Source organism: Lontra canadensis, unplaced genomic scaffold (assembly GCF_010015895.1).
Source record: "Lontra canadensis isolate GAN:19392208 unplaced genomic scaffold, GSC_riverotter_1.0 scaffold146, whole genome shotgun sequence".
In the NCBI taxonomy this organism is placed as follows: domain Eukaryota; kingdom Metazoa; phylum Chordata; class Mammalia; order Carnivora; family Mustelidae; genus Lontra; species Lontra canadensis.
This window is the reverse complement of record NW_022631140.1, coordinates 969,536-984,546: the sequence shown is the minus strand read 5'-3', so window position 1 is coordinate 984,546 and position 15,011 is coordinate 969,536. Positions and strand designations below refer to the sequence as shown.

At 38.4% G+C, this 15,011-nt stretch overlaps 1 protein-coding gene across 8 annotated transcripts in view; it reads left to right on the top strand.

Annotated features, from left to right (window-relative positions):
• TNRC6A (trinucleotide repeat containing adaptor 6A) overlaps positions 1–15,011 on the top strand; it is a 104,978-nt gene that overhangs the window by 45,041 nt on the left and 44,926 nt on the right. For all 8 annotated transcript variants that reach the window (XR_004381079.1, XM_032844050.1, XM_032844051.1 and 5 more), the window contains one exon: positions 10,833–11,258. Coding sequence is in view for 6 of the 8 variants with exons in the window: in XM_032844050.1 (XP_032699941.1) it covers positions 10,833–11,258 (426 nt within the window). In the remaining 2 variants the exon portion in view is untranslated. The remainder of the gene's footprint in view (positions 1–10,832; positions 11,259–15,011) is intronic.

Below are 15,011 nucleotides of genomic sequence, written 5' to 3'. Positions count from 1 at the left end.
TAAATCTATGAGGCTAAAGAATCTTTTTTTTTTTTTTTTTCTTAAATATCCCCATAGTAGTTATAATAAAACAAATTTAAGAATCACCTCTAAGGGGCGCCTGGGTGGCTCAGTGGGTTAAGCCGCTGCCTTCGGCTCAGGTCATGATCTCAGAGTCCTGGGATCGAGCCCCGCATCGGGCTCTCTGCTCAGCAGGGAGCCTGCTTCCTCCTCTCTCTCTGCCTGCCTCTCTGCCTGCTTGTGATCTCTCTGTCAAATGAATGAATAAAATCTTTAAAAAAAAAAATCACCTCTAAAATGGTAAGTTCTGAAAGAGACGACAGGGTAGTCTGACTTATTTTCTTTTAAAGCATGTACCTCTGCTTGAAAACTGTATCTTTTATCATCGTAATGTTCTAAGTCTCACATATTTGGACAAGATTTGATGGGTAGATTAACTTCACATCTTGGAAATACCATGCTGTGAATATTGTGTGGATATCCTCCAGCTGTTAGAGAAGGTCTGTACTTTAGAACAGATTGCTCAAGCATTTTGCTGGAGAGTAGAAGATTGTATCAAGGTAAATTAGCTGTGTATCTCTTTGTGTTAGTAATTTGATATGGGAATGTTTGAGTAGGAAGATTGAGTTCCCTGAGGGATTGGAGGTAGATGCTTCCCTAAGACCCAGGAAAAGTTATGCTTCCCATTTCTGGATGATTTGTGAAGTGAATTAAAATTAAATGAATTGAAAAAAATTTTTTAAATAATATTAAATGAATTCAGTGTAATATTTAGTTTAAGTTCAGTATTTAATTTTGAATCAGTTGTTTATGATACCTTGGTATGTGTTACTTTTCCTTACTTTAGGAACTTTTTAACCAAAATATTAAGATTTTTTTGTACCTATTTAAAGTATAAATATGGTGTGTTATATTTCATATTAGCTTTTAAGTGTTGTTTTCCACATTATCAAATAGCCATTTAGTTCAACTTGCTAAGGATTAGCAGAAGTTAGTGGATTGACAAGCATTTGAATATTTTCCAGGTTGACTAGTGGCACTTAAAACTGCAGCTGTTTGTCCACAATGAAAATTCTAGCATTGCCTCTATGTGTATCAACTTAAAAGCCAGACTTGGCCCTTCTGTGCCTTCAGTGCCCTTCAGCATTCCAGAATGAATTAAGTTAGTATAGGACAGGGAATGTATATCATAAAGGGGAATTATATTATAAATCATCCAGGATGCTTATTAATGAGTAAGAAGAGGATTTTTATAGTAGTACAATGTTTGGCCAAGTTTTAAATAAATTTGATTTGTAGGCTCAATTTTAATTGAATACAATGGTCTTTGCATTGTTTAACCATTATTCTGGTTTCTTGTTTACCCTCCTGTCCCTCTTAAAATATAAGGCTATGGAATTTGAGTTATTGGGCCTCAAATACAGGGGAAGTTGGTGAGCATTACCTCCACAGCAGTAAAGTGACATCGTACCTTTCCTCCATTTTCTGCGGAAAGCTGTGGAGTTGCAAAGCAACAGAAGTTGGAAGCCCCCTTCTTTGGAATTTCTTGGTATAGAGAATTTTCTAATCTGCTTGAAGTTTTCATCAGGTTTGTGCTTTTTGAAACTGCCCTGGTGTGACTCGGCTGCTATTAATCAGGAAGTCTGGAAGAATTGATTTCACCCATACTTGTTTGCTCTAACTCTGATCATGAAGCAGATTCTTTAAAGTGAAGACTATTGAAAACTACCTTATTGTTTGAGCAGGGCAGCTAGAATGATCGATTTGAGAGGTTAGGCTTAAGGAGATTATATTACTTACTGGAAACCTTAACTGTAGGGAAGAACGACAAATCTTATATGTGGTGTTGCCTGAAATGCAGTTACAGTTTAAATATACTAGTTTGTAGGATATTAGCTTTTCTTCCAGAAGTTAAGTTGTGGCTTTTAAGAGCATAAAATCATTCTCTGTGATGAAGATTTTAAAGAATGTTTATAGATGACTTTTATTTTTTTAAAATACCATTTGAGCAATGGTAAGGATTTTCTGAGGTACCAAGCAAGCATTTGGAGTTTAACCTAATTATTGACAGCTAGAAATGTTGCCTTTTATTTTCTGGAAACTCTGGCTTGTTACTAAATTGCTTTAGTACATTTTTATCTTGTTGATTACACCTACTCATATTTGTTTGAGAAGGTAGGAAATTTTCTTAGTGAAAATAAAAAACACTGGGGTGCCTGGGTGTCTTAGTTGTTAAGCATCTGCCTTTGGCTCAGGTCTTGATCCCAGGGTCCTCTGATCTAGCCCCTCAGCAGGCTCCCTGCTCAGCGGGAAGCCTGCTTCTCCCTTTCCCACTCTCCCTGCTTGTGTTCCATCTCTTGCTGTGTCTCTCTCTGTGAAGTAAATAAAATCTTAAAAAAATAAAATACTTAGGAAAATCCTGTACTTTTGCTTTTATGTGAGAGTAACATTTTCCCACTGAGGAGCTTTCACAGGTACTCAACATTTGCCTTCAAAGAGCTTAACATGATGGTTTTGTTTTTTCTGTATACATACTGAGATTAGAAATAGTTACTTTAGGGGTACCTGGGTGGCTCAGTGGGTTAAAGCCTCTGCCTTTGGCTCAGGTCATGATCTCAGGGTCCTGGGATCGAGCCCCACATTGGGCTTTCTGCTCTGCGGGGAGCCTGCTTCCCCCTCTCTCTCTGCCTGCCTCTCTGCCTACTTGTGATCTCTGTCAAAAAAATAAATAAAATCTTAAAAAAAAAAAAAAGAAATAGTTACTTTAGGTAAATTTAAAGTTTGCCTAAAGCAGTCTTAAAAAGCACTTAAAAAGTGTATTCATAGATGTGTATTGAGTATTATTTTGAACTGGTAATTTCAACTATTTCATTTCTTTTAAGAATTTAAACACAAATCTGTATATGGTTTTTATTTTTTTGGAGGGCAGTTTAATGTTTCATTCTCTTAAAATGAAATCATGTCTTAAAATGATATTTTTGTATACTTAAGCCAATATTTCTAGGAGATCTGCAATGTAGCCAATATGAAAACTCTTACACAAAGCTAAGTTACAGACTCTGGTGGAAAGATACAAAAAAAGGAAAGGCTTGAGGTATTAAGTAGTGTAATTCAGGATGTTAATGGCTACTTTATATTTAAACTGTTGTTTCTGTTAAACTTTTAGATAATAGAGTTCACTCATTTACTGTTTTCTGAGATAAATTTATTTAAATGGCATTTTAAAATGTTATATTAAAGATTAAAATACGTAAATATTAATATTTTAATAACAACAGTAAGTAAGTAAAAAAATCTACAAATTGAGAATTTGGTATATTTAGGATTTAAGATATTAAATTGTGTATCTAATCTTGATTTTTTTTACCTTAACATAAGACAGTTGCTCCCCCCTGCCCCGCGATGAATAGACTATTTTTTTGAACAGCTTCAGGTTTACAGAATGATAGAAAGTTTATACATAAGAAATATAAAATACATGAAAGTAGCAAAAGTTAATAATTTAACTGTAATATTGGTTGTTCTATTGTTTTGCAAAGTGGGAAGTCTTGATTTGGAGCATGATTTAGGAAAATGTTGGTTTAAATTCTTTGCACAAGTAATTTCTCTATTCTAAAAAAATTTTTAATTGTTTATTTCTGGGCCTATGCAAGTTTTGCCCATCAGCTTTAAATTGCGAAAGACCAGTTGGGTCACAGTCTGGCAAAAAAATGTAACGTTAAAAAAAAAAGTAACATAAAAAAGTTATAGTGCCTATGCGTATTTTGTACTGACTGAATGAAATTCCTTAAAAATACTTTTCTGGTGTTACGGACGATATGTATGATGTCATGGCTGATAAGGGTATCTTCCCAGATTAACAACCATATTGACTGAACTTGTTCTCCAGATGCTGGCTCTGGATTTTTTTTTTTTTTTTTTTTTCCCTCCTGAGCAGAGATCTGTAACCACTGAGTTATTCAGCAACATACTAACCAGCTACCATCATCTTCCTTATTCTTTCTACTTCTCTTGATTTTGCTCTCTCTTCTTTACTGGTTCTTAATTAGTCCACTTCTTAAATGTCAGTGTTGCACAGTGGTTCACCCTATCGTATGTTGATAGTTCTTCAGTTGTTCATTCAGCTAGCAGCTCTTGGCCATTTGCTGTATTTGGTGCTGGGAATGATAAAGAGAAGGAGAAAGGAAAAGCCAGCACTTAAAGTAAGTGGGTGCAGTGGAAGGGATGCATTAAGAAGGGTTTTATGGGAATAGAGGAGGGGAAATTGCTTGTCATAAAATGCTTTTAAGATTAGCAGAACCTAGGTTGGGGGTGGGTGATGATTAGTTGTTTCCTGGGAAAGCTGGATAGAAAGATTTGCAAGAAAGACATCAAGGCATTTTAGGCACAAAGCATCACAAAAAGGAATGGTATCTTTTGGAGTGTTGCAGACACTTGGTGTGGGAGAGAAGGAAATGTGTGTGGACGTAACAGGATATAAATCTGGCCATGCCAAGGACTTTATTTATTTGTTTATTAAAATATTTACTTTATTTATTCGACAGAGGGCGAGAGCAAGAGAGAGAGAGCACAAGCAGGGGGAGTTGGGAGGCAGAGGGAGAGGGAGAAGCAGGCTCCCTGCAGAGCAGGGGAAGCCTGATATGGGACTATCCTAGGACTCCGGGATCATGACCTGAGCCAAAGACGGTGGCTTAACCAACGGAGCCACCCAGGCGCCCCATGCCAAGGACTTTAGATGATCTCTGATGTTACTTTAGTGATATAGATAACTTGGGCAGAGAGATGATAGATTTGGAGGAGGGGGTAAAAATTGGGGGAAGGGAGTGTGAAGATGTAAGCCAAGGAGACCAATTGGCAGGCTTTTGCAAGAGTATATTGATGGAGGGCCAAAATCACAGGAGGGACATTGTAGATGATAAGGATGCATTTGAATTCTATGAAGGAGATAATCTATTGGGGATAGGGAGAATTTGAGGAAGAAATCCCTGCTTGAGTAGATAGACCATTTTCTAAAATAAATGACCCCTTCTCTTGTGCCTCTCTGGCAGTCCTAACTTACTCTCGCCTTTACTTCTCTCTACCATGGGAACCCATCCTTTTGGTCTTGACATTTTTTCTCATTCTACTCTCCTGACTTTTTTCCACCTGTATGATGAATCCTAAATTTATATTTTTAGTTCATACTTCTACTGAACTTTAGAACCGTATATTCAGTTGCATTCTATGCATGGATATCCATATCAGTGGTTTTCAGAGTTTATCTGAAGACTCTTAAGAGGCTGCCTGAAACTGTCATGAGATCAACAAGGTCAGGCTATTTTCATAATGATTGGAAGACTTTGTCTTATTCACACTTTTTCTCATGAGTACTTAGTGGTTTCTAGAAGTTCCATAATGTGGATGTTAAAACAAATTGGATGCAGAGGCAGATGTGAAAATGTACTTTTCTGTTAAGCCAGATATTAAAGAAATTGAGAAGAATGTGAAACAGTATATACTTTTCACTGGTTTTTTGTTTTGGAAAATAGTTATTTCAGAAAATATATAGTCATTCATGTAGGAGTTTTTTTTTTTAATGAATTAATATATTTTTAAAATTTCCCTGTTTAGATATCTAATACGGTAAATATAATTGTAGCCCACATAAACAGAAGATTTTTTGGTATTCTAACTTTTAAAAATCCAAAGGGGTCTTGAGACCAAAATGTTTGAGAATTGCTGTCCTGTAGTAACAGCAAACCTAACACATTAAAAACTAAACTCACTAAACTCATTTTCTCTGACGTGTTTCCCAAACTTAGTCTTTGTCTTCTGTTTCCTGTCTTGGTAAATGGTACCACTGTCTACCCACATTCCATGTGAGAAACCTGAGGGTCATCCTTACTCCTCTTTTTTAATCTAGATGGCAATAGTGGTCACTAACATTTATTGAGTGGTAGCCAGGTGCCAGGTCCCAGGTCCTGTTCTCAGTTCTTTACATCCATTATCTTGTTAAAACCTCACAACAACCCTACTTGGTAGAGGTATTAATACTTAACTCTGTTTTACAGATGAGGGAACAGAGGTACCGGGTGGTTAAGTACCTGGGCCATGGTTATGCATCTAGTAAGTTGCAGAGCAAAGATTTGAATCTAGTCAGTCTTTTGAATCTGCACTTCTTTGTTCTGGAACAGTTTATGGAGGTTGATAGGATGTTTCTTGAGGATTTTATAAGCACATTCCCTGCAAAGTCATCTGGGCCACGTGGTTTTTGGAGAAGTAAATCTTGGAGGAGTTTTACAGTGTCTTCGTCATTATTATCGGATCTTCTCTTCTGAGCTGGTTTTGGTAAATTATATTTTATAGAGCAGATACTGGGCAACTATAGCTTGCAAATTTGGTCCATGGCCTATTTTTGTATATCAGGTTTTACTGGAACACAGCCACATTCATTCATTTACGTGTTGTCTATGGCTGGTTTTTGTGCTACAACAGCTGAGTAGTTGCGAGAGAGACTGGATGGCCTGCAAAGCCTGAAATGTTTACTCTCTGGCCCTTTACAGGAAAGATTTGCTAAACCATGTTACGGAACATTGTTCCTTTTAACTGTTTTTTTTGTTTTATAAGTATATATTATACATAGTATTTTCTTGTATTTCCAGAATCTCTACATTTGGAGTTAATGTCTTTTTTTATTTTTTAAAATTCCTGGAATGATTTATATTTTTTCTTTTTTCTCCCCATTCTGTAGGATTACTAAAATTTTGTCAGACTTACTGGTAACAGTGTTGATGTTCCATCTTATGCTGTGCTCTTAAACAATTTAAATAACATTAGACTTAGATTACATGTTTCTTAAAAGTATGCTAAAAAGAATGTATGGTAATATTGATCAAACTGTCTGATCCTGATGGAGGATTTAATCAATTCCTCCATTTCTTCTGTGCTAATTAATCTTTATTTTTTTGCCTTTTGTGGGGTCAGTGTTAAATCCTTCCCCCATCTTTTCAAATTATTTCTAGAGTTGAGCCTAAAGAAATAATTTAATTTAAAAAATTTTATTTATTTATTTGACAGAGACACAGTGAGAGAAGGAACACAAGCAGGGGGAGTAGGAGAGGAGAAGCAGCCTTCCCGCTGAGTAGGGAGCCAGATGTGGGGCTCAAACCCAGGACCCTGAGATCATGACTTGACCTGAAGGCAAATGCTTAACAACTGAGCCTCCCAGGCACCCCAGAGATATCTGAATTTTAGAAAATCATCTCATTTTTTTCCATTTTCGTTTTTTAAAAATTAAGTTAACTTGTTAAATTTTTTCTTAAACTCATGACTTGGAGTTACTAGTTCACTTCTAAGGTCATTGATTGCTACTTCCTTCTGCTTCCTTTAGTTCATTTTTAACCTGAGTAAGATGCTTTATATTCATTCATGTTTGTTGAAAATAATTAAGGCTAGGAATTTCCCCTGAGTGCTGGTTTAGCCATATCTTAAAATTTATTATGTGTAGTTTTCAGTAGTATTTTCTTGATAACCCTGCAGTTCTGGTATTTCTTCTTCAGCTCTTTATTTAAGGCAGTTTTATTTGCTAGTTTTGTTGTTTCTAATGGGATTGCATGTAATTCAGAAATACCATCTGTATTACTTGTACTTTTTGCAATTAGTGATGTTTTCTTTAGTGCTGTATGGGGTGTGTGTGTACTTTCTATAACTGTTCCATGGGTATTTGTCACAAAAAGGTTGTTTGTTTCTTTCAGTTTTACTGTCTCCATTTGATTTGCATGTTTTGATACTAAAGTTCAGTACATAGGAGTCTTCACTATTTATATCTTTTTATTTGGTTTCTTTTATCAGCATGAGATATCTCATTCTTTATGATACTTTTCTGATTGACTTTTTAAAACCTGACATGAATGTCGCTTTTATTTAAATTTTGTTAGCATTTTTCATCCTGCATCTGTCTTTGTACTTTCTGCTCAACTTCCTGTATTATTTCAGGACTAATTTTTGCAAACTATTCGTTAAGTTTTTATTTTTTTAACAAACTAAAGGCCCTTTATTAACAAGTGAATTTGAGTCATTCACATTTATTTTGATTACAGATCTTTGGGGGCTTATGCTTGACATATTCTTTTGTATTACAGATTAACTGCAGTTCTGAAATAATTCTTTTATTGCCTTTTCTGTATCTGTTGAATGGATCAGGTTTTCTTGTTTTCTATTTTTTTCCCCCTCTTTCCAATGGTTTGGATATTTACTGACATAATTAACCTAAATTTTAACTGCATATATTACAGTAGCCAAAATTATTCAGTAATTATATCTGTTACCCAGCAACCCCATCCTTACCTCCCTACTTACATACACTGCTAACTTCTCCTTTATTCTTCTAGTACATTTCACGTTTATAGCTGAGATTTCATTTCAGGTTATTTAGTTCAGTTTTATAATCAATAGTACATTGTCTTAACGTTTTTACTGGTTTTGGTGAAATTTTCTGGCTCCAGAAATGAGCCCCTATGTCAGCCTTATTGTCCCCATGACACTTCATCCATAAGTACAGCAGCTCTCTGAATATGCGGTAGGGATGGGGCTGCTACATGACAGACATAAATCCTGCTTTGGAATTCCTGGTCACTTTTAATGGAGTGTTGAGGTTCTTGTACATCGTTCATGGAGGCCATTCACAGTGTTTGCCTGTAGGTTATCTTCTAGTTCCTTGATTGCATTAAAGAACATTTTGCATCTCTTTGAACAGTATCTTATTTGGGTTTTAAATTATTACAATCTTTTCTTTTCCTGTTAGTGATAAAGTGACAGGCAAGCCTGTATTTTAGCACTGGGTAGTATTGTAAGTGGTATAAGGTCGCGTTCAGTTGCCAGATACCATGTTGAGCCTGGTACTAAACATGTAAAGGCTGAGTTAGAGTTTTTGTGTTCTCTGTGATTTTATAATTACATATACTTTATCTTTTTTGTTTGTTTGTTTCAGAGGTACTTTAGAATAGTCTAGTGCCATATTTTCCTTGTGGCAAAGGAATATACATTATTGGTACTTTCTGGAAGCATTAAGATGTCTGGGAGACGAAAGTTTCACACATAGAGTAATTAGACCTAGAGTGTACTTTGCTCAAATTCTTAACGTGAGGCTTTTCACTTGCCTTCAAGAGGAATGGAAAAGATTCCAAGCCATAGATAGAATGTTAGTGACTTTTCAGTGCAGGGCCTCCCAAATGACAGTTTGCTTGTATTACTTTAGAAAAATCAGTTACTTTTGAAAAAGGTCAGATCATGTATTAAAAGATGTATTAGTGTTAATGAGGTAGGCTAAGTCCACCAGTGCCTCAGAGAAAGAAGGCAGTAGTGAGGCCGGACTGCTAAATGAAGGAGACTCTAGAGCTGCGGGGAGAGAGTACGGGAAATGAAATGGGTTTGGGTAGCCACTGGAACCAATACTGGGTGGCTACTGGAACCAATACTGGTGACCTCTTTATTTCAGCATCATGCACATAGTAGACATTTGACAAATACTGGCCCATGGAATAACCTCTTCTTACTGGGTTTTTACATTATGCTGGGTACTAGACCAAGACAGCCTGTACCGTACAGACAAGAAGGAAGACGCAGAGATAACCCAGTTCTGGTGGCAGGCTATTCGAATTTCAGGCCTGGAGCTCTCAGTTCTTAAACAGCTTTTTCTCCCAAGTATCCTCATTGGTCACATGGAGATGTTTTACTTTATGTATCTGACAGTGGCATCTGTAAAGATGCATCAGACTCTCACAGAAACATTCAGCTGTTACAGAAGTGTAAGGTGGTATTGTGTCAATCATTAAAAAATACCTACTATTAGTGTTTAGTGCTCTATAAAGTGATAACATATTTAACTTTAGGCTAGCCCTGCAAGGTATGGGTTTTATCCCTATCTTACAGAGGGGACCATAGGCTCAGTAAGGTATACACACCTTGCCCAAAGACACAAAGCTTAGTAAAGGCAGCACTGGGATTAAAACCTGGGTCCATCTGGCACCAAAAGTTCATATACCATGCTGCCTCTCTGTAGTTTCAGAGATCAGGTATATCTTCACCAGCTTAAGGCATTTCCATCTGTTTTCTTATTGAATCTCTTCTAAGAGTCTAGAAATCTGCTGTTTATAATTTTACATTGTTCATACAGTGGACAAGTGGTATTTCTCAGATTTGCTTAAGACAGGGTATCTAAGTTACTTCTCCAATTTTAATTAGTTTCATAGTTGTCGTTCTGTAATATTTGTTTTTACCTCCCCATTCTGAGTTTGTCCCGTTTGATCCAGACTTTATGTTTTAACAACAAAAAATGCTGTTAACTGTGCCTTTTTGTAAAGAAATGATCAGATTGTTTTTTTACCCTTTCTATCTGTTCTTGTGTTGTCTTTCAAAGATGAAGAATAGGGACCAAACACATTAAAAATGAGGCAGATTAAGAATAGTTTCCAGGGAATTGAGGATTCTTTTAGGGTAACCAAAACTCAATTTGCCAGTTTTGCTCTTTGAGCTGTTGTGAGCTCCATAGTTGTGTAATCGATGCTTGCTCTCTGATCAGAATAATATGGGCCAGAGCTGATGAGTCGGAGCTGTCGTCGAGGTCAGGGGATGCCAGTGGCATCCGTGCCCTTCCTTGTGGAGGGGTAGTCGGAGAAGTAAAACCGGACTCTCTCCTAAGAAAACCTGAGCCTGTGAATGAGGATATCCTTGCACGCTTGAACTTTTGTTCCTTTAGGGTTGTTTTTCTTAGTGCCTTTTTACTTAGATGGCTTACTGTGGAGGTACACTTTACTGGCTAATCTTTTCCACCCCTTTTCTTTTGTTGGGATTAGTGCCAGAACAGATAAAGCCCAGTGTAAGCCAGCCTCAGCCTGCCAACTCTAATAACGGCACTTCCACAGCAACCAGCACTAATAATAATGCCAAGCGAGCCACAGCCAACAATCCGCAGCAGCAGCAGCAGCCACAGCCGCCACAGCCGCCACAGCAGCCGCCCCAGCAGCCCCCGCAGTCCCCGCAGCCGCCGCAGCAGCCGCCGCAGCCAGCACAGGCCTTGCCTCGGTATCCTCGAGAAGTACCGCCACGATTTCGCCACCAGGAACACAAACAGCTTCTAAAGAGGGGTCAGCATTTTCCTGTCATAGCAGCAAACCTGGGATCTGCTGTTAAAGTGTTAAGCAGCCAGTCAGAAAGCAGTGCTTTAACAAATCAACAGCCACAAAATAACGGAGAGGTGCAGAACAGCAAAAACCAGTCAGGTGAGAGAAGGCATTTCTTATGAGACTCCCACCGTCTTCATTAGCAGTGCAGCAAGTTGATGCATTCATGGCTTGGTGGGGATGTATTTGTGTCCGTCAATATCTGCATTGCAAAAGAAGAGTTCCGTGCAGGGAGTTATGAATGGGGAATCCTAAAATGTTTCCTGTAAGCTGACTGCCCATCCTACTTTTTATATGATTATTTTAATCACCCTCCCTCCATGTTCTACCCATTTTTATAAGCAGTTTATAGCTTAGATTGATAAGACTACAGCTAAAATTGAGCACACACACCCCCCCAAGCATATGTGCTAAGCAGTTCCACATATTATTGCAATGAATCCTCAACAGTCCTGTGAGGCCCAGGTGATCTTATCCTCCCTCTTCAGTAGAGGAAACTGAGGCACCAAGACTTTTAGTCACTTGCCGGTGGTCACTTAGTTTCCCTGCACCCAAGGAAGACCACCGCACGTGGAAGTGGTATTCAGACAGCACATGCATTCAGTGATGGCCACAGAAGGGCCTTTCTGAGCCCTGTAATGATGGGGAGGCAGAAAATGTCTGTGATTACAGTTTTCTCAAAGGCCACTTTGTTTCAATATGTTCTGATAGGTGCTGACGGCTTGTTTGTCCATTCATTTCTCAAACTATTTTGAAGCATTTACTACAAGCCAGATAGAGAATTGAGGAGAATTAAGGTTCCCACGCATGAAAATGCTAACATATACTGGTTATGAACAAAGTCTCTAGAGCCAAATGGACCAGGTTTTTAAATCCTAGCTCCACAAACAACAGTGTCTGTGACCTGGGCACGTTACTTAATTGCTCCATGGGTCTACATCCCATTTGAGCAGCCGATGCTAACCGTCCCAGCAAGAGTTACTCTCTAGCTCTGTGCTCTCTTATAGATGTCAGGACTTTCCCTGTCCATTCTATTAATGGTACTCCACAGCTCTTCAGTAGCAGCCCTGGCTTATAATTACATCAAGATCTGTCTGGCTGCAAAGCTGTGCTTGTAATAGCCTTGCTGTACTTCGGCAGTATATTGGATGCAGTAGGTAAGGAGGAAGAGGACGCAAACGTGATTTTTCTAGCATAGGTGATTAGAGCAGCACATTATTATTGGAATTACTATGAATTCATTATTATTATGAATTTATTATTATTAAATTATGACTCTGAGTTAATACTACTCCCCTCCCCCAGCCACTTACTACCTTACGTGGCTTGGCCAAATCCCTTAACTTACCTCGACCCTCTCCTAAGCTGTAAAGTATGGATATTAGTGCCCAACCATATGGTTGCTTTGAGTATTGAATTAATGTGATGTGTTTAAGCACATAGCTTAGCCCCTGATATTTAGGTACTGAATGAATTATCTTTCCTCAAACATTTATAGAAGGGCCCATCCTCTTCAGGAAAAAGAGTCTGGTTTAGACATACTACATGTAACACCAAGCAGTTAATTTGGCTTGAAGTTCATCTGAGAAATGAGGTTGGGAGCAGTTATAATGAGTCATTGGTATGTTTTTAAAAAATGTGATCAAAGCCTTTGGAGAGGTTACTCGCACAGTGAAGGCTTGAGTACCTATTACAAACTAAACAGTGGTGGTATCACACCACCATTTGTTCATAAACAAAATGAACAGGGAAGCGGGCTTGTAAATTTAGAAAATGGTATGTTGAGTACCATTTTCAAAAATTGTGGAAGTGAAAGAAGAAAGCTGTTTTTGAAATGCAGACAATAGGAGTGTAAGAATGTTTCTCACAAATGGGTATGGGTCCGAAATCCCGAAAGTATTATTGATGTGCATTCAGATGAAGAGAAGGCCTATGTGAGCATAGGAAGAAATCTTCAAAAAAGGCTGAGAAGGACAAGTACCCTGCCTGTTCTGCAGAGGACTTTATAAGGGGGCACTGCCTGCGTTCATGTGGAGGTGGGGATAGAAGCCAGGAGGGCGCAGCAGTCTCTGGCTGAGGTCTGGAATTGATGTGGCTAATGAAGGCAGAGCCCTCTGCAGGAAAACCAGATTTGTGCTTTTGTCTTTTTTAAAAACATTTGTGAATCCCCACTTGCCAGCATGTCACATACTTACATTAAAGTATCTGTGTAGGTGCTACGAGGCATAGTAGCCGCTTGAGCCAATAAGAGACCATCAGGTGTTTTTGAACAAGGGAAGACTTCTCAGACTATTTGGTCTGCCCTGACCTCTGAGGTTATTTACAACAGTAATAATCATATGATCCAGTAACTAACACTGTTGGGGTGCTCGCTGCAGCACACAGACTATGTTAACACATTCAGTCCTCGCCTTAATAGTAGAGATCAGTGAAGAGCAGTGTCATGTACATTGTAGACAGCATGAGCGATAGTTCACAAACACCAGAGTTCTCTGTTGTGAATCACAGGTAGTTCCTAGCTGTGCGAACATAATCGTAACTGTTTTTATTTTTGTATTTGTGTTCAACTTTTTTGTTTCCTGAGCAAATACAAGTAGATTTGACATGTAGGTCAATACATGTAATATATACATACATAGATATTTACTTAAAATTTTCATGATGAAAGTGAGGGGGTGCAGTGCTGGATGCACCTCCCTTGTCCTCACATAATTCAGTTCTTACTCATTCAGTCCAGTCAGGGAGCAGGGGTGGTCCCTAGATGAGAACTGGTACTTTATAAATCACAGGTCGTAAGCTGAGCACCTTCACAGGCTAGCAGGTAAGTGACATAGAAGATGAAAAGGAGTGATGGGAACTGGGGTAAATATATTGACTTTGTACCCCATCTGAATACCTTTCTAAGCCATTAGAACCCTGCTCTGGTCAACCCAGACAGCTCTGTGGGCTCAGCTGCCAGTTTGTGGCTATACCTCAGACACTTAGTGATGCTTTCGGTCAACATCAAGAATTCTCTTGGACAGTTGATTTCTTAGAGCCTTAGGGTGTTGGGCTCTGTTACTGCCCAAATAACTCTTGAAGCTGGGGGGCTTACAGGGCTTCATGTAGTAGAGGATCTGGGGTGGGCTGGGGGCACTCATACACCTAACAGGGCTGGCAGCAGTATTGTTCTTATGGTCCAGAGTGTTCCAACCCACATTTTATCATCCAAATGACATGTACCCTAAAGCTAAAAGAATAGAGAGAAACAAATACCCATATACCCCGCAACCAGATCCAATAGTTGTTAATGTTTTCCCATCTTGACTTCACACGCATACTTCCTTCCCAGTCCTTCATTCACCTTCCTCCTTGACTGGACATGTACACCTTCTCCATCATATGTACATTATATATGCCCACATATGCACATTCATTATAATTCACTTTTAATACTTCCACAGGAAATTCCCTAAGAATAAGGAAAGTCTCCTATACAACCATGATACCACGATCCACCCTTAAGCAAAAGGGCAAACACATTCGGTAAATCCTGTAATAGATAGATTGTGTTCACATTTCTACTGGTTGTCCCAAGAATGTCATTGTTTGTTTATAGTATGATACCATTTATATAAAATATAAAGCTTCTGTATTGCTTAGGGATGAGTTCAGATTTTGAGTGGTTACCACTCAGTGACCCATTGGGGAAGGAAGGAGATGTGATCAGAGAAAGGGTTCAGAGGAGTTTTCTCTATTAGTGTATTTCTTAAGGGGAGGAATGTGTGGGTATTGTCTGTATTACTCTTTATAGCCGTTACTGCATTTGAATTTTGCTTTGCCCCCTTTTTTTTTAAGAGCCGCAAGGACATT